The sequence below is a fragment of the Bombus vosnesenskii genome, unplaced genomic scaffold (genome assembly GCF_011952255.1).
Source record: "Bombus vosnesenskii isolate JDL3184/JDL3185 unplaced genomic scaffold, Bvos_JDL3184-5_v1.1 scf7180000013304, whole genome shotgun sequence".
Classification (NCBI taxonomy): domain Eukaryota; kingdom Metazoa; phylum Arthropoda; class Insecta; order Hymenoptera; family Apidae; genus Bombus; species Bombus vosnesenskii.
In genome coordinates, this window is record NW_022882953.1 from 2,160,818 (window position 1) to 2,184,372 (window position 23,555).

Genomic DNA, 23,555 nt, shown 5'->3' on the forward strand with positions numbered 1-23,555 from the left:
TTTTCAATCCATTATTAATAAATTATAATTAATCGGACAAAATTACACCTTTAATATATTCCGATATTACAATTGGTTAAAGGAAGAAGTAAATAGATTTATTATGTCGTCCGAAAAGTGTCTTTCTTTTACAGACACGTCTTTTACAATGACGCATACAAACGTTTATACAATGTTTTACAATGTTTATACAAACATGAAACCTAATATAACGAACGTTGTAATCTTTATCTTGATAGAACAACATGGATCATACGTAATTCGATAAAATAATATAAACCGAAAAATGTTGTGCATCCATTATTTCCTTATAAAACGAAAGAAACTTTTCGGACGACCTAATAAAATATACGCGTAGATAAATAAACAATACATATAAGAAATCATTTGTTGCGATAATCGTAAAATAATAAATATTTCTAAAAATATGTAGCATTATTATATACTTTCGAAACATCGACAAAAAACCCATGAAACTTTTAACAACCCCAAATCCACGGCAATTATCATAAATTACTCTTAATAAAGGCAACCCCCTACGATATTGATCAGAACAAGGAATCGTAGCCTCCATAGCGACGAAAAAACATGGCTCCCCGTTCATCAAGAATTTATAAATTTCGCTAAGTAAATTCTTCCGGGGTCTGCCATCGAGCGTAAGCGTCAATGTTATTACAGGCTCGTGAAAGTTCGGAGATGATAATCGATGGGAGGGTCGGCGCTGTTGAAGAAAGTGGCTGCGCGACCGCGAGGTAATTTCATTTGTTGGGTACAATCTCTTAGTGGTCGACTTTTCGAAGGTTGCATGATTCAGGTACGACAGGATTGCTGTGACAGGTGTAGCACCAGGTTAGCCCAGCCCGAGGCTAACGCGTCCCGACCGTTTCGAACGACCGCTCTATACATTATGGATGAGCTCGTACTTTGGAATTTAAGACCATTGAATTCCGTCAGACGTTACGCGATAAAGCTTTTAGGTGTCAGTTTCTTGATTCTTTTGATAGCGATTTCTTACATTGTCTGTTAGAGTTTTTCTAACGTCATAATGAGCTATATAACGTTTGTCATTCTGTTGACGTAATAGCGTGATATATACTTATAACACCTGTTGTGTAATGAGAAAACTTTATATGGTAATAATGAGAGCGAATTATGTTAATGGCAAGGATCAAAGTTGCTGGTTAATTGCGTAATATTGGAACTGGCGTTTATGTAAGTTTGTTGCATTTCATATCGAGAAATAGTCCAGTAATAGATTGCTGTGAAGTAGACTGTAGAGACATAGATTCTAGCTTAGAGCGATGCTTCTTAAATTCGGTCAATCGTTTGAATAATTAACAATTAAATAGTCTACTAAAATTGAATGACCGATTTATTGCGTTTGTTGGGAAAGCTTTAAATTGGTACGAGTTATTAATTTTAACTACATGTTGAATAATAAATGGAACATCAAACATAGAATTATAAAAGTCACGACATAGAATAAGAAATAAAATACTTTTGAGAATTTAAAAAATGCGACTTAATTTATTAAAGATTGTAAAAAGACTTCACATTTTCAAAGAACCGTTTGTACGTAACCGATTGACAGATACGAAATTCGGAAGCTATAGAACTTGGTACAACTGAATTATTCATTCGACATAAATCGTTTTCGTACACGCAACATCGAAGGAAACTCTCGAAAGGCCGAATCCACGCGCTCTTCCTACTCATCTGACACGGCGTGCGTTTCAAGCATAGTTAAACATTAACGAACAGAAAGCAGCCGTCTACTACTCTCCGAGATTGGCCGTATCTGTATTATTAAATTTAATCCGGTTGTTCGGACAACTCGATTTATTTACCCGAATTCCTCGTTTTCCACCCCTTTCCGCCATCCAATCTAAAGCAGTTTCATTTTCTTTATTAGAACCCGACACACACGTTCTAGACTATTCTTTTGTTTATGCGTATCAATAATGTAGCAATCATTTAACAGCCACTTTGCTGGCTTTGAAGATATTTTCAATACGCATAACTTTATAATTTTCTTATAAATAGTACTTTATAATTTTTCAGGTAGGAAATTCTTTTTGGAATTGAGAAATGAAGAATAATTGATAAATTACAAAATTTTCAGAAAATTTACATAATATTCACTTTTCTCTATGTAAAACACAAAACCAGTAACTTGTGTCGTACTCGTAAATTTCAAACGAAGGCATAACAAGACGAAACAAACGCTATAATTGCAGATGGCCCATTTCCAACAATCCACCGCATCCGAATTTATCCGCAGTCCAGTGACATTTAACGATTCATCCAAAGGAACGAACGCAACCAAAATTCTACTTTCAGCACGAATTCGTGTTCTCTCAAGATCGATCGTCATTCTTTTATCGTTACTAGAGGACGGCAGATAATTCATATAATAGTATAATAATTTCACCTATGATTCTTCCTTCAAATGATAGAATTTGAGTGAAGTAAATTCAATCGGCAATTTATTTAATCGTGCATTAAATAAAGTGTGGATGGTACGACTATACGGGTTGGTATATATAGTCACGAGACGAGTTGATACTTGATGTAGTCAAATATATTTAAAACTATTTGTAGTATAGAGTTCTTCGTCGTTCGCTAAGTGTTGCTCGTTATGCGTATAGACGGTAATGAGTACGTTCGCTCGATGATAATCGCTCTAAGATTGCTCGATACTCACTCGCTATAAGAACGCTCGATAAAGATTGACTGATAACTGATTCGTGTGTGACTATTGATTAACTGATAGATAACTGACTCCTCCAAAGACTGACTATAAGAATGCTCGATACTAACTGATTGTCTTAACGATCGTGTTCGTTTATTTACACTGGTTGGGGAAGTACCGGAAAGTTTAAATTCAACTTCGGTTGACGGCTGCTCGTAGCGGTGACATTGTTTTGCCCGGAGTTGATTTATCATTGCGTTTTGTACGTCAAGGCAGTATCGATGTCCCGAGGCAAAACAACAACATGAGTCGCTCTCGATTCGCATCGTCCTCTGACTCATGTGCTGCTACAAAAGTTTCGTATAAATTCTTATTTTTATTGTCTGCAAACGATGAAAAAGTAGAAATGTACAGCATTGCTGGCAGAATAGCAACAGATAGTTGTTATGGTAGATAGTAGTTAGGTACATTACAGCAATAAGACTACAATGCAATGCGATGCAAGGAAATACAATTTAAAAATACAACTCAATGATCAGGATTCAAAAACTTCCTACTCAGATTTATTACTTTATAATATTTTTCAATAATTTCGGTTAAACTACAACTTTGAAACACATTTTTAATACTTGAAATTGAATCATTTGCTATAAACGACCGCCTGAAATCTTCATTTCCACAATTTTATTTTAATAAATAAACGCGGGACAAATAGTTCGCTCGCGTGTACGCTTTCGTACGCATTTTCCTCAGGAAATTCTCCTCTTGACGCCTGTACACTTATTTTCTCGTTTCCTCCACAGACTGTTTTAATATCCGTCTCAGACAGAGATACGTCTCAATCAATTTCTTCACGGTGGTTCTCCATCCAGGCGAGCCCCGTCCCTTGGGAAATGCGAAGAGAGTCGCGAGTACGTTTCGCGCGAGCTAAGAAGACGCCCTCGGTATGCGAATAACTGTCTCTGCGTTATTTGTGTACGCGGATGTGGCGCGAGCTGACGATATGGAACAAGCGACTTTGGAAACTTGTTATCGCGGGGATGAAGTTGTTGAGTTTCACGCGGGAACGGCAGATACCGGTAACTTTTTCCATGAACACTTCCTGGGTATTTCCATCTCTGGGTATGAGGAACCGTGGGGAACTACTTTGTTTTAATAACCAAGAACGGTACTGTATAACAAGTAGAAAGACATATAGGATGTTTTTAGAATAATTTTATAATTTGTATGTTTGTAGTTTGTTGCTTCAACAAATTATAATATTTGCTTACGTCACGATCTCGAAGAAGTAAATATATAAGATACCATTTCATCCTATACTATAACAAATATTCTGCTGTTAAATCATATCTTACTATCAATTCGTCTTCTACAAAACGTAATTAAACAAATTTTAACAAACATTCTTAAATCTGTTCTAATTATACTTAAAACTGATAAAACTTAACCTATGATCTTATCAGAGACGCTAATAAACTATTCTAGCAATTGATACAACTGCAAAGGATCAATTATAAAAAGAAGATAACTCCATAAATATAAAACACTTAGAACCATTCTTTTCATATTCCACTCCACGGAACAGTCTATCAATAAAATGTCTAAAATAAAGAAACCAGAATATTCTCGTTGTATCGTCTGGAAGTAGCAAGAGTTTCCTACAACGAAGACATCCTTTGAGAGAGTCGTACTAAAAAAGGAAGAGACCATCAGTGGCAGAAACTTAGGGAAAGTCAGACGTTGAAGTCTCGAGGGAAATTCCTCGTCACGGAGGAATCACCGGAAATCTCGCCGTGTTCTATTCGGATGGTATATATCACCAGCGGCCGGAAGTGGAGGAAACTTTTAATTCCCCGTGAAAATCAGGACGCAGGGCTAACGTGTCACGTGGAAAATCGAGGCTTCTCATCGTGGCGTTTGTGAACAATCAAATATACTCACATGGACGATTCGTATTTATTGTGGCAACAAGAAGTGGAATTCTTCGTGTAGATTTACGAGGACGAAGAATTTGCCACGGCGGTGCGTCACGCGACTGCCTGGAAGGATCGTCGGCGATTCCACCGAGTCTCGGTGCGCCATTAAAACAGAAGTGTGTCTGAATGTCGTCGCGAGACGTGGGAAAAAAGGGAAGGTCCTTTGTCGTAGAAGTGAGAAATTGTTACAATTTCATCAGCCACGATGGAACGGAAAGATGCTTTTACTGCAGGAAATGGAAGAGGATGTAAATGGTGCGTTGAAACTTTGTTGCGTTTATACTGTTTGGATTATAGGTGAATGGACTTTAAGTATTACGTGTAAACTATATTGGAATATTAGTAAATTATTTTTCTTTTTTATAATTCGAGTGTTATTTGTGTAATGTTACTTGAGGACTGTAATTTTATGATGAATATGGTGAATGGTACTGAAACCATTACGATAACCATTATGATAATATTAGAATTTTGCTCGAAAGAATTATTGTACACATCTATTATTACGTGAAAAGTGATTAATGAAATTTAGTATTTCAAGTTTTCTGAGAATATTCTAGGAAATAATTTAACACTGAAATTGGATCGTTCGACTAAAATGGTATTTTTACCTTAGTGCCATGTGAACGTCAAATAAAAAGATATTCGCTCATCAAACGGAAGAGAAGAACGGAAAGTTTCGCGAAGTCGTGCTTCGTGAAAATATTTCATGAGTCAGTCGCGCTCTAGAAAAGTCTCCCCCAATGGAAGAAATCGAAGATTCAAGCAGATGTTGGAAAGCTTCACGCAAGACTTGTGATCGAAAATTGCGCTTCACGGTACGGTGAGAATGTTCACCCTAAAAGCAGAGACACGAGAAACTTGTTACATCGTTAAATGGAAGAAATTTGTTTTCCTCTTCTCTCTTCGAAAATCACTTTAAATCTGTTATTTAAAAAATCATGAAATTTTTATGCAATTGTAGTATAAAGACTAATTCCTTATTTGGCTTAATATTATACAGATAATAAAATAAATATTTAATCTAAGAGTTTCGTTATCTTTCTTCGGTTATGTGTAGTATATGCTGCTTTAACTACTATTCGATTTTCTAAAGTCCCATGGCAATGCTTGAGAGTACGTATACTAACAGTCATGTACCCTGGGGTAAGTCCTCTGCTAACAGAATGTACGATACTATTATTTGCTTCAGTCATTAAGCGGTTCTTAGATGCTTCAACTTCGTATAAAGGAGTAGCATAGCATTCACGTTTTATGGTTAGAAAATTCTCGTCGATGAAATTTTCGAAATATCATTCGTTCATTTATAGCGGTAAAATTCCGTTTGTAAATATATCATGCTATTACATGAACATCCTCAACTAATGAAATATATCAAATGGGAAAAGAAATTTAATAAAAAGATCAACTCCCAATTAAGAATAAAGTTGAGAAATACACAAAATTGTTACCACGAAGTTCGATATACGATGAATTGCAACGTCTAAAAAGTGTTACAGAGAATAAAAGAACTATGAACCAAGCAGAGACCACAGAAATGGATATTGTGACAGAAGTTCAGGAAGCAAGAACGCTGAAACATCGTTCAGTTGCCAAATGCGAATCGCTGCGATCCAAGTCTGAAAGAAATTCTCTAAAAAAACAAAACGAAAAAATTTACACAGTTATTTATCATCCTACAGTACCATCAATCTTTTTATTTTTCAATCTCGCTCCAAAATTCATACAATCGCAATTTTACTGTCACTTTGATCAATAATCTCCGTACCTATCCCTGGAAACATGACGAGTCACTGTGAGATCGCAAGTTCGGCCACGTTTCGCGGCTCTTAAGATTCGGAATCTTTTCAACGGTACGCCGGTTTCTCCCCCAACGATAGGAAAGCTCGCGATGTGTCGAAACGTCCGAACAACAGATGCGGGATACCAACGCGGGGATAGACCTTAAGATCTTCGCCAACAGATGTTGCAGTTACACAACCCCTCCTTCTACGATCTCCCCAGCCAAGCTAGCTGCCCTTATCGATGCGGTAACAAACACTTCGAACCTGCTTCGAATGCTTGATACGACTCGATCCTCATGAAATATGAACTACCGTACGCACATACGACGTTCTCGTCGATGTATCGTGCAATTTGCTCGAGGATCACCGGTTCACTCGTGTTGTAACGCGTATCGATACGCACGATCAACGTCAATTACTTGGTAAATAATAGTTTATTACTTCCATTTCTGTGGACGCGTAGGTCTATTAGGCTTAGGTCTAGATACGTTACTATGATAGTCATAGTTCTCAAAATTTCAATTTTGAATTATAATGAATATAATTCTAAAATTAATTTACTATTTTAAGTAGTTCGTTATTTTCAATTTTTTGGAATATAAAATATGAAATTTTGCGTATACATATTTAAGAAAGCAGCAGAATTTTCTAGCTTCTTAGTGAATCAATTTTTCAAGCCTAAATACTAAAGAATAAACTGAACGTCGATTAACTTCGTTCAGCTCTATTGTTGCATTTTCTTTCTTTACTTTCCCATTTTGATTTTATCTCCTACTTTTCGCAAAGTACCTAAACATTCTACCGCTAAGCGTCGATTTGGGTCAAAAGTTCGCTGATAAACCCAACCGTTTTACCGCTCGCTATCCGCCTCGCCGTTTCGTTTTCCCAACTTGTTAACATTTCCATCTCGACTTGTTCAAAAATCTGTCTTTTGATTCTGTTAGAAATCTGATGCTCTCAAAGCGGGATCACCGCCTGGTTCTCGCAGCGTGTCATAACTATTTATAATGAAGCTGCAGATCGCAGGAGGCTGCATAGACATAGCGGTAAATTAATGGCGTATCTTCGCGATGTAGTTTCTCGCCAAACTCGAAAAACACCCTTACGAATTAATTGCACGAGCAAGGTACCAACGACGAACTGTGAGTAAAAAAAAAAAAAAAATGAAAGAAATAATACAGAAGAAAATGAACGAGAGGGAGGAAGATGACACGTAAGGCCGATTATCCACCACGCGTTCACAAAATTTTTGCTCCTGCAGATAATGTACAAAATATTTATTCGAACACATGGAAGCTTTTAAATAAATAAAAAAAGAAAAAATGTAACTTGAATCGACAAATGATTTTCGAGATACAAAGTTTTAAGAAAAAATAGAATAAAATAAGAAAGAATATTAACAACAAATTATAACATGCACTTATAATTACCCAGTAAGTGTGTTAAAGCATATTAAATTTCCTACCATTTAGCAGTAGTTTCACAAAAATTCGTACTACAAAAATGAAATATATAGATCCCAATAAAAAGCTGTTTCGTTGTAAAGGTGCGTACATCCTTGTATGTACTATTTTCTATAGACCAATCAATCAACCAATATTCACTAACACATTGCAAACATTGATTTCACAAAGATACTCGACAAATATTCCAACGAAACTATTCACAACCACTGACAAATTTTTAAATGATTATTAAAAATCCACGTTCCGATACTTGGCTCGGAGATTTAGTAAAAATGCAAACGTAAAAGAGCGGTGGTAAAAGTCGAACTAAGTTACAGGCAGACAAATTAACGCGGAAAAAGCATTAACTGAGCCGAATGTAAGGATCTATGCCACTTAGAGATTTCGTCGACCGTGACAATTAGCGAGCAATGTTAAACCGCTGGTTAAAATCCAGTCGTCGTCGAACGTCTAGGAAGTAGAGCCCTAGGCGGACATTCGTGCTGTGTTGGCCTGTTACCAAACGTTTTCACGACAGTCGAATATACGTACGAGCATGGAAGTACGGCGTGCAATTGGCGTCGGGCGAGGTAAACTGTACGTGACTGGTTTCCCTGACCAGACAGACGAAAATTGTATTTTTCTGCCAGCGGGAATATGTCACCGGGAACGGAATGTAGTTAGAGAGATCCGGTGAAATTTGGTTCGACGAATTTCATTCGAGCCCGCGACACCGTTACTTGGTAAACTCTCCCCGCGCGGAAATATCGCCGACTCAACGCGTTTTTCGTTGTTTCGTCGCAATTTAACGCTGCTGTCATTCCAACTGCTCGAATCACCCCGGAATAAAATTGCCGTACCGTAAACAATTGTAAACGGTTGACAATGGGGTGTGACATGTTTGCATGCGGATGAAATAACGAAAATTCCTGGCAACGGGATGGTCGCTGTGATTTTCAAACCGAGTTTGTAAATATCCGATGATTCAACGCGATCGGGATAAAGCTAATCCCAATGTTTATTGAAAAATCCATTGGCATATTCAAATACGATTAAATCTCAACAACTAAAAGATATTTTGAAACGATATGTCAATTGTTCTAATTCTTATTTATTTATTTGGTGTAGAGTATTCAGGACCATTATTATTATATTATTATTTGACATTTCTTCAAATTCTAATTGGAACTTAAGCTTTTCAATTCGCTAGTCGTTCATGTTGGAAGTGAAGTCATATTCTGTGATTTCTGTATCGCATAATCATTTGTACTAATTATTTATCAAGCAGTCGACATTGTGAAATCGTTCGAGACATTTTGGACGACTACCAAAATGTAACTGTTTGATAAGGGAATTGCCAGAAAACATCAGTAAACTATGCGAACCGAATTCCATTGGATGTAAAATGCATTTCTTCGATAACATCGTAAAATAGCAATAGGTATTTGAGTACAATTGTTACCGTGCGTTTCATTGCCTAGAAAACTATAAGCGCAGTTTCATTTACATATAGAATCATATTTAAAATATCGGTTCTCTTCGTTCCTTGCCAAAACTGGAAACGCTGATACAGTTAAAAAAAAAGATTGGCAAGGTAAATTCGACAGTGAATAAATCAGTGGAAAAAACTGGATCGTTAAGAAAAAACCAAACGAAAACAACGACACGGTATTCCAAAAACTACGTTCGTTTCAATAAAAATCGATATGTTTGTTTTTAATGCACCGTTGGCGTTCGTGCCAAATGAATTTCAGGTTTTGATATCTTTTTTATCTTAACTATTTTCAGAAAAAGTTATTTGATAACAGATGTAATTATATTGTCTATGTGATGACCTTGTGGACGTGCATGTGACGATCAGTTGTACGAAATAAAAGCAAAAAGTAAAACAAATGTTTCATCTGCGTCATTTAGACAACAAAGCGATTGTCTTTACACAGAATCGATTTGAAAACGGATACAGAAGGACCATGTTTCGTGGAAAATGTAAAAAAGTTGCTTTCAATCCTAGTTTCCGTGGACCTGGAAGTCGATCCCTTTGAAAGTCTTTCAAATTAGATCCGTGTTTGTTCTCAAACTGGAACGCGTGGAAAATAGAACGTAAAGAAACAGTGTCCGCGCGAGAAAGTGTAATTACTTTGCTCGCCAGCATATACCGCATAAAGCCACATGATGTGACGTTAATTACGAATTTAATATCAGAAAGCGAAATGACAAGAGGAATTATTACGGGCATTGTGGTTTTACAAATAAACGAATAGCAAGGAAAAGAATTGAAAGAAAGAGAACACAAATTTAAAACGCAAGAAAGAAAAGGAAAGAAAATTGACGCTCAAATGAGTAAACTGAGTACTAAATTAATACTAAACGAAATCTTACAAATACACATTGTTAATATCTTCATTTCAACCTCTTACGATTCTCAAATCTTTACATTTCAATCTCGCTGCTGTCTCTAGAAACAAAAAGACTTGAACATCTTTTCCAAAATATTTAAACTTGTACTTGAAATGAGAAATCATGCATACTAATAAAAATTCTTTTTTTCCCAAACCTGAAAGTGTCTTTTAACGCTAAAAAAACTACCATTGAATCGGAAATGGCCAAAAGAACGCAACATGGTTAGTTTTGTTATCACAATTAAAATCTTAATTGACAATGATACAACGTGTAGATCGTTTTACAGAGAAACAAATAACGAAAGGTATATCAGTGCTACAGTGGTTCTAGTGGAAATAGAAAAGAAATCGATAGCTCCCTTACCTAGCGATTCTTGGGGGTGAATGTCACGCAGACACAAAAGAAACGGGGTTGGGAAGCGAGAGTAATTCAAATACGAGTAGCAAAAGTCTTCTTCCCCTTTACTTTAGCTGCTGAATTTTTTCTCGTGTACCTAGCCAAGCGAAAGAAGGGAGATACCGACCACCGTGCTTTTTTCTCTTTCATCCCCACCATCTTATTCCCTTTTCGCCCTATTAACGACCACCGCCGTTGTAGCTATCCGTTAAATGGTCCAGACGCGAGGATAGATCGACCTTCGCAGAGATTGCGAATATCAATTTTCTCGGCTCATCGATGCTGCAGTCACGAATTGCACAGTTCCACCTACATCGAGATTTACAATGTCGTAACAGTTATCTACGATCGTAATACTTGCAGAATAACGCGATACCGTAATATAAACTTCACTCTTTCGTACGGAGACGTATTTATAGATTCGATTAACGTCTGGAAGGATGGAAAATGATCTTATCTTGATAGTAATGTTATAGGAAACTTTTAGTGTATGGTGCGGAAAAGACATTCAATTACAATACGAGTGATTAAGATGGGAAATAAATTGTATGAGAGAACATAAACCACTTTAATAGATTAAACTTTGTTAATAAATTCTTTGGTGGATAAGGGGACTAGTTACTTAAATATCAAGGAAAAGAAACTGTGATCAAAAGTTTGTTCCTCTTTTTCTAAGGATGCACGAAAAATTATTCTATTGAGCGATAGTTGAATATCTATATTACGTAACATAATAAATTTATAATTACAGTTCTTCAAAAATTCCCAGACTTCTGCGAAAGTATTGGATAACGCTTATCAAAATGTTATCATACCATTCATTAATAAGAGATTTGAGGATCTGATTAAAGATGAAGTTATAAATACGACCCCTACAATGACGATTTAATAGCATCGCGGGATAACTGAAAGATTTATCTTCACCTTTAAATTTCAATTAAGAAAGATAAAAAATGATATTCAATTTAGAAAAATGTTTAATAATGCAGACGTTTATTTTATAAAAGTTTCATAAATCAAGCGAGGTATGATGAAATTATATCGGATAAGAAAAATGAGCGCAAGCAAGAAAATATCCCTTTCGACAACTTGGCATCCTAATTATTTCGCCCGCTGCATAATTCGGATGCTCCATCTATTCAGTTATGCGAAACGGTTGAATTCACGAGGATGTAAGGCTAGATTCCAGATACGGAAACAGATATTAAGTTACGTAAGCTAGCGAGTTTTCCGTTTAATTCAGACCTCGTTTCGACGTTCAAGAGCTGAACTTGACTTTCCGCTTCCTCGGCATAATGAGACACTGTGAGCTATATATATAAAGCATACTATCTTTCTATACATTCTATTAGAAGAATCGGTACTTAATAAATTTAAGTTCCTAATTTGAGAATTCACTAAGCCCAATAAACATTGGTTTCCTAATTCGTAGTTCATGAAACTCAAATTATGACATATCATTTCACTTTAATCTATACGTTTGCAAAATGACAACAAATTTTCTATGAATTGATATTAAATTAAAACAATGCAGTAAACTTTAATATATTTTAATTTATCCTTCACCTATAACAATTATCAAGTATCGAACGTAAATTAAACAACGAATGTTCCCGTACTTATTACACAAACGAAGCAGCAGAGAAGTAAAATAAAAACAATGGAATTATAATTAAGGGAGCAAAATAAAATGTTGATTCAACTTCAGGAATGTATTACAAATTAACTATTCATCACCTTCATTTTCATATATTCAAAGTATGGTTCGAATAGGAAACCTGAACTCGCCAAGACTGTCGCATAAAATCAATGCCTGACATAAGAAAGAAACACACATAATAATTAAATATTTACAACACATAATTATCAAATATAGCACATAATTATCAAAACTAATAGCTAGAACCAAAATTATTGAAAAAACTGTTCAAAATCCAACATTCCAAGCACCTTTCATTATATCGCACTATCACGAATCATCCCAACGAATCATCGAAAAGCGACAGGTTAAAACGACTGGTAGACGACGCTCGTTCATCCATTGGCAAGCTATTTTTAGCGAGTGAAAAAAGTACATCTTTGACAGGAGTCGCATAACGAAAGGGTCGCCATTGACGTTTAGAAAAGTCGACGCGGGGGAAGCAGTACCCTCTCGTCGCAAGTAGGGCGTAATATTTCCGATATTTCCAATATGCTCTCGGTATCGCCCCGATGACAGCACGCCTCCGCACAACGTGAATCTACGACAATACGAAACACACGTGCTGCGCGCGTTTGCGCTTCCGTCCATGCAAAGATGAACACCGCCACGAATACAACACGTGCACAGAGGTACATGAGGACAAAGATATTGCGGTTCGTAGTTCGAGCCCCGGTCTATATTCGCGTCACTGGTCTCACGCGCATTGCGGACACGCGCTGCAACCTCGGACGTTTTGTTCGCAAGCACAATGCGGAACCGTGTTTCTTCCGGGTTAGTCGCCCGTCGCCGCGGATGAAACGCCAAAGGAGAAAGCGAAAGGGAACAAAACGACCGGTGAATCGAAAACCGTCCTTTCGGAAAATACCCGCGTTTAATACCCTCCAGGGATAAACCCTTTCCAACGGTTTAATAGACCATGCAACGATCATGTTTTTTAATTTCACTCTGCAATTAACGTTCACTGCTATCGATGCATACGTAGTTTCAATGAAATTGTGTAACAGCGAGAAACATTGTCGCAACATTACGTCATATTTACCAGCAGTGAATGCATCAAGCAGCTTGTATCGAATTCCCTTTAGTTGGACGGACAAGAAAATAATAAAATTACGTCTTTCCGTTTTCTGTCATGAACGACGCTGATGCATTCTTACACTTCATTTTGCATAATTGGTAATTATCGTTGCGCGCTTTATTCGCGTCAGTGCTAATGCTTCTACTGTTTACTGTACGAATACATGTAGTAGGTGCGCGAATTTTGGTAAAATTTAGCGGAATATGTTCTCATCGGAATCGTATAACTACGTATTCGAAATTATATAGTAAAATGGTATTCTCTAGACCAATCAAGTAATCATTAATTAAATTAATTAAATTGATCTGGTTAAGCTGAGATTTATTATGCTCATTAAAAATATACCGAATATATCTATCTAAAATATTTTTCATTTCTCAGTTTTCATGCTCGTTAAATGAAAAACGCGCTGGAACGTAGTATCTGTAGCAGAAAATACGTATAATCCTTCCCAACTTTATCGAAACGCTCACAAAACCACTCGCACGATCTCGCCTACACAAAAACCGTCTCCACGCGAGCTGTTCGTTACTGTGCATCGTTTAAAAGGTTCCGTGCTGGACCGATTTGTGGTTACTTTTCGTTCAGGCCGATTAGTTTTTTACAATTTTTTTAATAGTGCAAACAATATAATTCTCAAGAAAAGAATTTATTGTTTGAAATGTATTAGACATCAAACCATTAAATTTAATTTTTAAGCAATTGTACACGCCCTACACGGCACGAAACGTGTTAACGCGTTGCTGCCTTTCAATTACCTCATAGAAATGACGTGATAATTCCGCGATGGTTATTGGCGTCGGCGGAAGAGCGACGCCGTTGATCGAAGGCCAATTAAAGCGATGCTGCGCTGTTAAAGCGAATCTAACATATCGGCAACAGTAAAAAACAAAAGAAGATAAAATTGGAATCACATTCCCCGATATTAAGTTTTCTCTCGTCACTGTGATCCCGTTCATTAGTTTTTTAAGAAATCGCTATTTCTTGCGCGATCGACGATTCATCGGAAGGAGATTAATAAAATCAGTAGAGAAATAGAAGGATGAAAAACAAATACACCGATCGATCATCCGTGCTTAAAGTTGCCCTGCCGGGCACGATAAGTAATTGTCGGCACTAGGAAAAAAGCGCGGAGATTTTCGGGAATCTGTTCTCGATCGCGTGCGAAAACACTTCCCCTTTCCCTCTTCAAAATGTAATTTACGGCTACGAGTCGACCGACATCCATCAAACCGGGGAAAAAATAGCTTCTCGATCCCGACGCAGCTGACTCCGATCATAAAAATCGAGAATTCGAGGATCGGTGTACAACCGAGCCACAATATCCTCGAACGTGGCAATACATAAAATGATTGAATAAATTCAGTCACGCTTGGGGGTTGTTGTTGATGTTACGAAATGTTACAGTTATGTGTTTTTGATGCTAAAGATGATAAAGATAGGTTTCACAAAAATGTCAAATTTTATTAACGTTTGTAGAAGCTTATGTTTGTTCATGTCTCTGAAAATGTATATTTCCCTGAAGCTTATAAAAGTTTTGTTTAAGTTTAAGTTCTACTCTAACGATGCTTGTAATATAACATTTAAATATGATATAGAACTCTTAAGATACATTTTTAAAGAAATAAGGACTCATAATTAATAGAATCTAAAAAAAAAAAAAAAAAATAGATGAGAATTTTGTTGCATACTATTTCTATCTATTCTAGAATCACATTTTTGGGATATTTAAACTTTAGCTCGCTAGATCTGCAACTTAGCAACATTTTTCTTACGTTCTTTCGGTTACTTCGCCCTATATAATCACATAAATTTTACATTATTCTTGTCTCCTTTGCAACCCTTTCATTCCACAATAAAACTTCCAAACAAAAACCAAAACACGTTAAAACGGAGGAAATTCATCATCGTCACAATTTTCCTCTTTTTTACTCTAACTATTCTCCGAACCATTAATTTTCCAGCAGTCAATACTTTCAAAAGAATCGATTTAGCGAGCTCTCGTCCATTTATTGACACTCGTTCACCGTTAAAAATAATCCTTTCACATTTTTACATTCACTCTCGCCCCTTCGTGAATCACAGCACCCTAGGATACACCGATACAATACTAGTATAGCGTTATTTACCACCGTACGATCGCTACATAGCGCAGATTTTGCCTGCAGGCAACGCGACGCCAACTCGAAGCTTTCGTGTTAGAGCTTTCGCAATTTCGAAGCTGGGAGGATAGCTGCCAGATGAAACTCCCATCAGAACGTAACTTAGGGAGCTCATGAGTACGACGTTGGTTGGAAAACAGGGGGCCGGAAGCTTAATCAGCTGACTAATTCCGAACGCCCGCTGATGTAGCCCGCAAATCGCTACTAAATTCAAGTATTAAGGCCGATCGGTGATCGATGACGCATAAATCTACTATCTGGCAAATCCCTGGCTCTGCCAGTTTTTTTTCCATCGGTGTCGTTATAAAAGCATTAAGGTATCGAATGATTAGGCTTCTGGGTCGCGTATGTCAGTCCTGTGATCGGTTAATAGCTTCTGTCTAGTTTCTATAGCGTTTCTAACGTATTACAAATTGTTAAACATTTATTTCTACTTCGAATAAGCAAAACCGTACTTTTTTAATATTTCTGAAAGACACGTGTAGTTCTTTTGTAATTTACACAAAAATTATTTTCATCTTCGTTGTAATTAATTCGTAAATACCTCTGTTCAAGTCAGTTTCATTTTTCTTAATTTAATATTCCTTATGCTCTACCTGATTGCTTCCGAAATATTATAACAATAAATTAATTTGGTAATTCCTTAGCTTTTAGTTATTTCAAAACTTCTAGAATTTTTTCCTATGTAAATTACAGCAAAAAGTTTCCTTTTTTCTCCACTACCCTTTCAAGTTTCGATATTTGTTTGTTTCTTTTTTATGAAGTTTAGAAAATTCTTTATGAAATTTCTTGTTACCGAAGATGCTAATCAATAAACAAGATTCAGGTACAAATTAGTATAATAGATTCACGTACGCCGTGTTATGTATGCGTCGCCTAGTGTTTCAGTAATCTATGTTTATACAGCAACGACCAGTGCATAACTGATTCGTCGTGACTAAGCAAATCGAGTTAAGCCTAGCCAGATTTACCTTTCTGTGACAAGTAGTCTGTACAATTTCACAATCTACCAAAGAGAAACTTGAGTCCTTCGCGGGAGAAACCCGGAACGTTGTATCGCTGCACGACTTTACGGATAACGCAAAGTTTTCGAGAGAAATACGCGCGAGACGACATTAATTAAAGCTTTCGAACTTTCCTCACGCGCAGAAGAACGCTCCTTAAAGCAATGCTCTGGTTACGGGAGTAGGTTAACACGAGCGGCAAAATTCAACAAAAGGTTCAAGGATTAGAATTTCAATGAATCTGTATTTTCTCTATTGTTTTCTGGGTTCGGTGTTTTAATCCCTATTTCAATGCAACGGAGTGGTGGAGAACACAGTTGGAAATATATTATACAGTATAATGTGATATACATACATGTGATGACACTTACACCGAAATTGGAAATTGAAAACTAGGTCAAAGTACAATATATATAGAATAAGGTATTCTTGTACTAGTCTTTCTTTTTAAGAAAATTGACTTTAAGTGTTTGGTGAATGTGCACTTAACTGGGTTTCAGTTTAACAGATTTTAGTTGTAGGTTAGTGCTTTTAACGTATATTTGCATTTATTGTATGGGATAATGCAGAACGCCCACTGAAGCAAAATAATTACGAAGGATAAATTTTATTACTTTGGGAATTGTTGAAAATATTTTTTTTTTTGCGTAGTTTGCGCTTAATTTATCAAACTGAGTTTACTATAAAATAATAAAATATATATATTATGTATGAATATTCTGTTTCATAGTATGGACTTCGTTTCTCAATACGATAAACAATTATAATTATAAATATTAATTTCCAGCGAAATCTCAAGCTAATTTGGCATTGTAAGTAGAATATAGACGTATATATCAGACAAACGTTCAATATCAATTTTCTCGGAAACGAAGCTTCACATGAAAAAATTGTATTCTATGTTTCTGACATAATTTCATGTAGTGTCACCCACTTGATGCTTATACTACCATTTGCAGGACACCCTATACATGTATTAAGGAATATGTGTTGGTAACGTTAAATATTTAGTCTCTGAGAGGGATGCAGGCGCTAAGTGAAGCTTAACGATATTAGCCGCTGTCTGGAAGGTTCATAACGATCAGCATCAAATTACGGTGTCCCCTAGCGTTGATAAGTACTTAGTTTACCTCGAGATGCCGAAAGTACGGTTTTTATCGTTTTAATGGCTAGGCGCTCGATTAAAGAAGGGAGAATCCATTTACAACATTGCGCACTGAACTTTCAGGCTTCATTTTCTTGATAATTATTTTAACGTCAGAGTCATTTTTACAAGAAAGCTGTGATAAAAGTTTATTAGACACGTCTTTAAATTCAGCAATTTACTTTATCTACGGATCTCTCGAGTATCGCGAATACTAGCCTATACAAGTATTGAGAAATCAAATTCGAAGTATAACTACATAGTGAAACTATAACACAATAAATTACGTGAGTTTCATGTAGAATTCAAAAAATTACTGTAAAACTAAATTATTCACAATTATTCTTAAGAAACGTTTATTGATACTTTGGACAAATTAGAAACTCTGATAAATAAGAAAATCGATTTTTAATCGGTATTAATTTTATTAATTTTATCAGCTCTAAGATATAATACAGTATATCAATTTTAAGAAGAAGTTACAACTACGATCAACTTACGCAACAAAGCTAAATAAGACAACGTATGTTATTCAATAATAATCCCTCGACTTTAGATACAATTACCAAACATGTAAAAACCCCTATCTGATACCCACCTTATTTCTCAGTACCATGATCTCATTTCCATTCGACATTCAAAAAGTCACTCCGTATCAAAGAGCTTCACCTAACAAACTCTATAAACCTATACAACCGAATAAGACCAGGGGTATAAACTTACCAAACAACGCAGACGGCTCGACGTCGCGCATAGAAAGACTGGAGGAGGCCTGTGATCCGCTGGATTCCGTGCTCTGCATGCATCTTAGCCTTCTTCTCAGTTTTGGCATGTCAAACGGCAAGTCCCTCAAATCCACGCTGGTCGCGCTGCCAGACGTGGTGGCGTCCTGTTGCATAAGCAATCGCCTCCTTCGCAGTTTCGGCATGTCGAAAGGCAGATCGGATAGCTCAGGCTCGTTGTCCACGAGATTGATGTTATCCAGCTGCGGTTTCAACAAGTGGAAACCGAATGGTTTGCACTTGATCCCGGCTCGCGACTCGATCGAGATGCCACTGTCTGATCCTTGGATCTCCGCATCGCCCGACGACGAGGATTGCAGGGCCAAGTTAATCAGATTCTTGTTTTGCGGTGTGCGTCTCTTCTTGAAAGACGTGTCCATCGGTGAGGTCACGGAGTTTGTGTTTGTATTTCCTGTGTTTGTGTTCGTGTTATTCGACGCGGTTACGTTATTCTCCGTGGTCACGTTCTCTTCAGGCGAGGCTTTCTGGGAGTTGTTGTTACGGTTGTTATCAGAAGTCTCGGAGGCAGGTTCTTGGGACGATTTGTCAGAGATAGGAGACAGTATGTGTAGTTTGTTCGCGTGGTGGGTTAAAAAACCGGTCATAGAAGGTTGCTGATGATGATGGTAGCAATTAGTGCTGCCACTGTCGGAGCTGTGAGAGCTTAGACTGGTACTATGACGGCTCTCGGAACTACTAGTGGATCTGTTACCCTCGCTAGTGCTACTTCGAAGCGATTCCATGCTACCTCCACTGCTACTGGTAGCCATACTCTCTGTGCTCGAGTATCCCGCCCTGCGTCTACTGGTCCGTAATTTGAATTCCAACAAGCCGACATCCCTACGAGGCCGTAATAGATCACTCTCGGCCTCGTGAGGCCTACCTTTGAACTCCATGATCGGCTTGCTCTCGCGAATCAAACTGCGTGGTCGTTGCCTCTCCTCTCGCGGCCTCCCCTTGAACTCTAGTATCAGTTCCTGGTCGAAACGTCGTCCCTGAGACGATTCTACGTTGTCTTGAGCAAAACTTTTCGGTCTACTTTTGATCTCGAGAATACTACCCTCGCTACTTTGAGGCGAGTCTTTCGCTCTCAACAGAGACTTTACGGGCAATCTTAGATCCTTGAGACGTGGATGGTCAGGTTGACAGGGTAGGTTCGGTGTGCTGCGTATGTTTAACAACAAGTGATCTCGGTTGCCATGGAATTTGGCAGGCAACGGTGCCGTGGATGGAGGTGACGGAGTATAACCTCGGGCCGGTAATCTCGGTGAACCGGTTTTCTCGTCGCTTGAATTGATCTGGAGGGATTCGATGTCTTGGGACAGAGTAGAAATATTGTCTGATTGCTGCTGTTGCTGTTGCTGCTGCTGCTGCTGCTGAAGACGGCTCGGAATCGGTTTTGGGCGGAGAAGTACAACTTTGCGTCGATCTTTGCTGCTGTGGGACTGACCAGCGTATGGGACTTGCTGTTGTTGCTGTTGTTGTTGCTTCGACGTGTCCGTCGATGAGCTCGTTCTGCTTACTGGTATCGCGCTGCTGCTTCTGATCTGCATTATCAAACAACAATCAATAATTATCATAAGTATATTCATCGTGAAAGTGAATGAATAGGAACTGATCGGAGAATTAATGTTTCATTGTGAATCTCTCAAGTATATCAGAAGTTAGTTTATACAATGCGAAGGTATAACTACGTTCTCGTATAATGAGCGAATTATACGGTTTGGCCGCAATTAAAGTTCAATTAGCGCTAGATAGGGGAAGATTCATAGTTCGTGTTCCGAAATCCCGTAACATTTTGAGATATATTGGACTTTAATTGCTTTTCATTAAAGACCAACAGCCCCGCGTTTCCCTAATATCAGAGAACAGGCAAACTCGGGAAATAAATCGCAAACGCAGATGTTCCCGTAAAAATGATAATTCTGGAATCTTTTTCCGTAAAACGATGAAACAAAGCATTAATATCGTAAAGAAACAGGAAAATTGCGCGAAAAAATATGGGCATATTAATATTATATTATTTACTATGACAAGTAGAAGAAATATTTATCGAATACGTAAATAAACAAATAAATTTCATAAAAGTACCCCAACATCGTAAGAAAAATAAAACAATCGAATGCTATCGTAGATGATAAAGGATAAGAACATTGATACGTACCTGTGAATGCAACACAGGATGATTGGTAACCCGATCGAGGTCATCGAGGTCATCGTCAGAGCGATTGACCTTGCAATCAAAGGCCGTCTCGTAGAGGTGACGTTGCCTAGCCATCTCTTCCTCGTCTTCCTCCACCTCCACGTCCTCCTCCTCCTCTTCCTCACCCTCGTCCTCTCCCTCCACGTCGTCCTCGTCCTCGACGAGTATCGGTTGCGGATCTATCCTCCGTGTACGACGTAGCTTGCGCACTTGGTGCCGCGTTAGTTGCGGCTGCCGTTGATCTAGCTCATCCTCCTCTTCTTCAGCTGATGCGACGCAAGTACAAACCGTGGTTGGTAGGTCGTGGCTTAACAATCTATGAGGAGGCATGAGGGTGTGATCCCACTCGGTGATGATGCACGACGAGAGGATCTCGTTTCTGGCTGGGACAGCATGCTCGCTCCCCGACGTGGGGCTCACTAGATCCTGACTTTGATAATGCTGTTGTGGCTGCAATGGATGTTGTTGCTGTAGCTGCTGTTGTTGATAATGTTGCTGCTGTGACTGCTGCTGCTGCTGTTGTTGTTGTTGCTGAGATGAATAGGAACCCCCATCACCCGCCACCGAGTTTCTCTTCGGTATACCGGGTGTTCGTGAACGTTCACCCGGTACGTCGAGACTAACGCTTTTTCTGTACCTGTTCGGCTGTGACTTGCTTATTTGATCCGGTACCTTGAACAAATCGCCGTAGTAATAGGGTGATGGATGGCGGACCGGCTGATTAGATTCGGTGGGTGATTGATCCGTGAGATGCACCAGGGCTACGCAGTCCACCACAGCCCCGTCGACCGAGCTTAGCTCTTTTTCTCTGTCTACTGACAGAGCACGAGTCGAGGAAGACGCGTACAGACTGTTCTTGCGTTTTCTGATATCCACTCGGCGACCATCTTCGTCATCCTCGCAGGAAGAGCCTGAAGCAGATGGATCTGGAACGAATAACACATAGAATCTTCGTGAGCATCGTCTACTGTACGTGATACATAAAGGAGAATATAGTCTTTATATTTACATATGTATCTTCGTATAAGCTTCAGAGTCCTATTAATCTTTCCTTGGCACGACTAGCGTCTCATAAAAAATATTATGGTAGATGGGCATCAAGATAGAGGAGATAGCAAAGTTCGTGGTAGGAATACACAAGAAGGTATACTCCAACGGATCGTATACCTTTGGTAAAATGAAACCGACGCGAAATTTTCATAATCGTTCTGTTATACGAGCATCGGCTACTCTAAGATGTTGAAGGTGGAGAATAGAGATGCTTATGGGGAGACGAAATTGCCGTGAAATGGCAGGCTGGTCTTCTTAAAAATCACTTGTTCGCCCCGCGAGATATTACCGTAATGGTTTCTGGCCGGCTGACACGGGGTTCTACCTTCTTTCTATCCTCTTTCTTCGTACACCTTCACTCGTTTCAACGTCGTTCCGGGATCGTCTTGTACCCCGAGTTTACGATCGTGTCACAAGCATGCTTAGGTAAACGGAAATCGGCTCGGCGGATCGCAGGAGGTGGGAAATTACACGGACACCCGGTACATTAGCGAAGCAACGTGCACACGCAGTATAGACGAAAGGACTGGAGATAATGGGAGCATTATGCTCGGCCGGAGGGCTTTACCGAAATCCTTCCTTGCTCCTCCTTGGCTAGGGTGGTAAGTGCAAGAGGCACACCATAAACCACGCCAAAAGCTGTTTCTGACAGGAACCGCCTTCCCAAATTTCGCGAGAAAGTTTCCCGATGGAAGCAAAAAATTATTATCGGGATCTCTGTCTGATCTCCAGTGCCACTGTCTCGTTAAACCGCTCAGGAGCTTTAACAGGATGTGAATATTTTGTGAGGAAAAATTAAGAAAATTGGAGAATATCATGGAAATTCGATCACTTATCTTCTACTTTGTACTTTTACTTGGTAAGAGATAGAAGTGTAATACGTATGGTATATGTATTTTATTCTACTGAAACAAAATGGATGATACATAATTCGATAAAATAATATAAAACAAAAAATGTTGTGCATCTACTATTTCCTTATAAAACGAAAGAAACTTTTGGAACAACCTTATTACGCTTCTGTAAATATTCTTATAAGATTAAAGAGTATTGTAAATATCGAATTAAACATATTCTCACCGCATATGACAAAATTAAGGCGATAAAATAATGTTTTCACAGACATTCTTCCTTGCGAGCAATACCAAGAATGTGAATTAACATACTGTACATATTTGATGTAATAGTGTTCAATTTATAACTTTGATATAGACAGTAAGAAAATGTCTGAGTAATAACGCATTATATCACTACTGAGAGCTATTAATAGAATAATTCTTTCAAGGATATTTTTTCAAATACTAATTATACCGCAACTCACATCTTCTTAAAGTAAAAATGTCTGACTAACGACATGTTATATCACTGGCGAAGTCTAATATCTAGAAGCAAGACAATAGTATTGAAATATATGAGTAATATATAGTAATATATGAGTAATGAATAGTAATGGAATATATCCATAATATCTTCCATTTTTAATTTTTCTGTTCTAAATCAAATTCTAAAAAGAAGAGACCTTATACAAACGTACTCTGAAACGACTACGGTGATTTACGTATGATTCATGATTCCAATAAGAAAGAAACGAGCAAATGTTAATATGCGGGATCCTTTAGAGGAAAAAACGTATGAATTTACGTTGAATACGGCGAATCAACTTATTACCTATTTTCAGGCATTTTCATTATCACGAGGTCCGTGGAACTTCGTTCTCTCCATTCGAATATAAAAGGCCGC

At 37.9% G+C, this 23,555-nt stretch overlaps 1 protein-coding gene across 1 annotated transcript in view; it reads right to left on the reverse strand.

Moving 5' to 3' along the window:
- Window positions 1-23,555, reverse strand: part of LOC117234317 — a 246,624-nt gene that overhangs the window by 7,244 nt on the left and 215,825 nt on the right. Inside the window, exons 5-6 of the mRNA XM_033495414.1 lie at window positions 20,727-21,691; window positions 18,504-20,109 (exon numbers count right to left, since the gene is read on the reverse strand). Coding sequence (XP_033351305.1) covers window positions 18,504-20,109; window positions 20,727-21,691 — 2,571 coding nt within the window. The remainder of the gene's footprint in view (window positions 1-18,503; window positions 20,110-20,726; window positions 21,692-23,555) is intronic.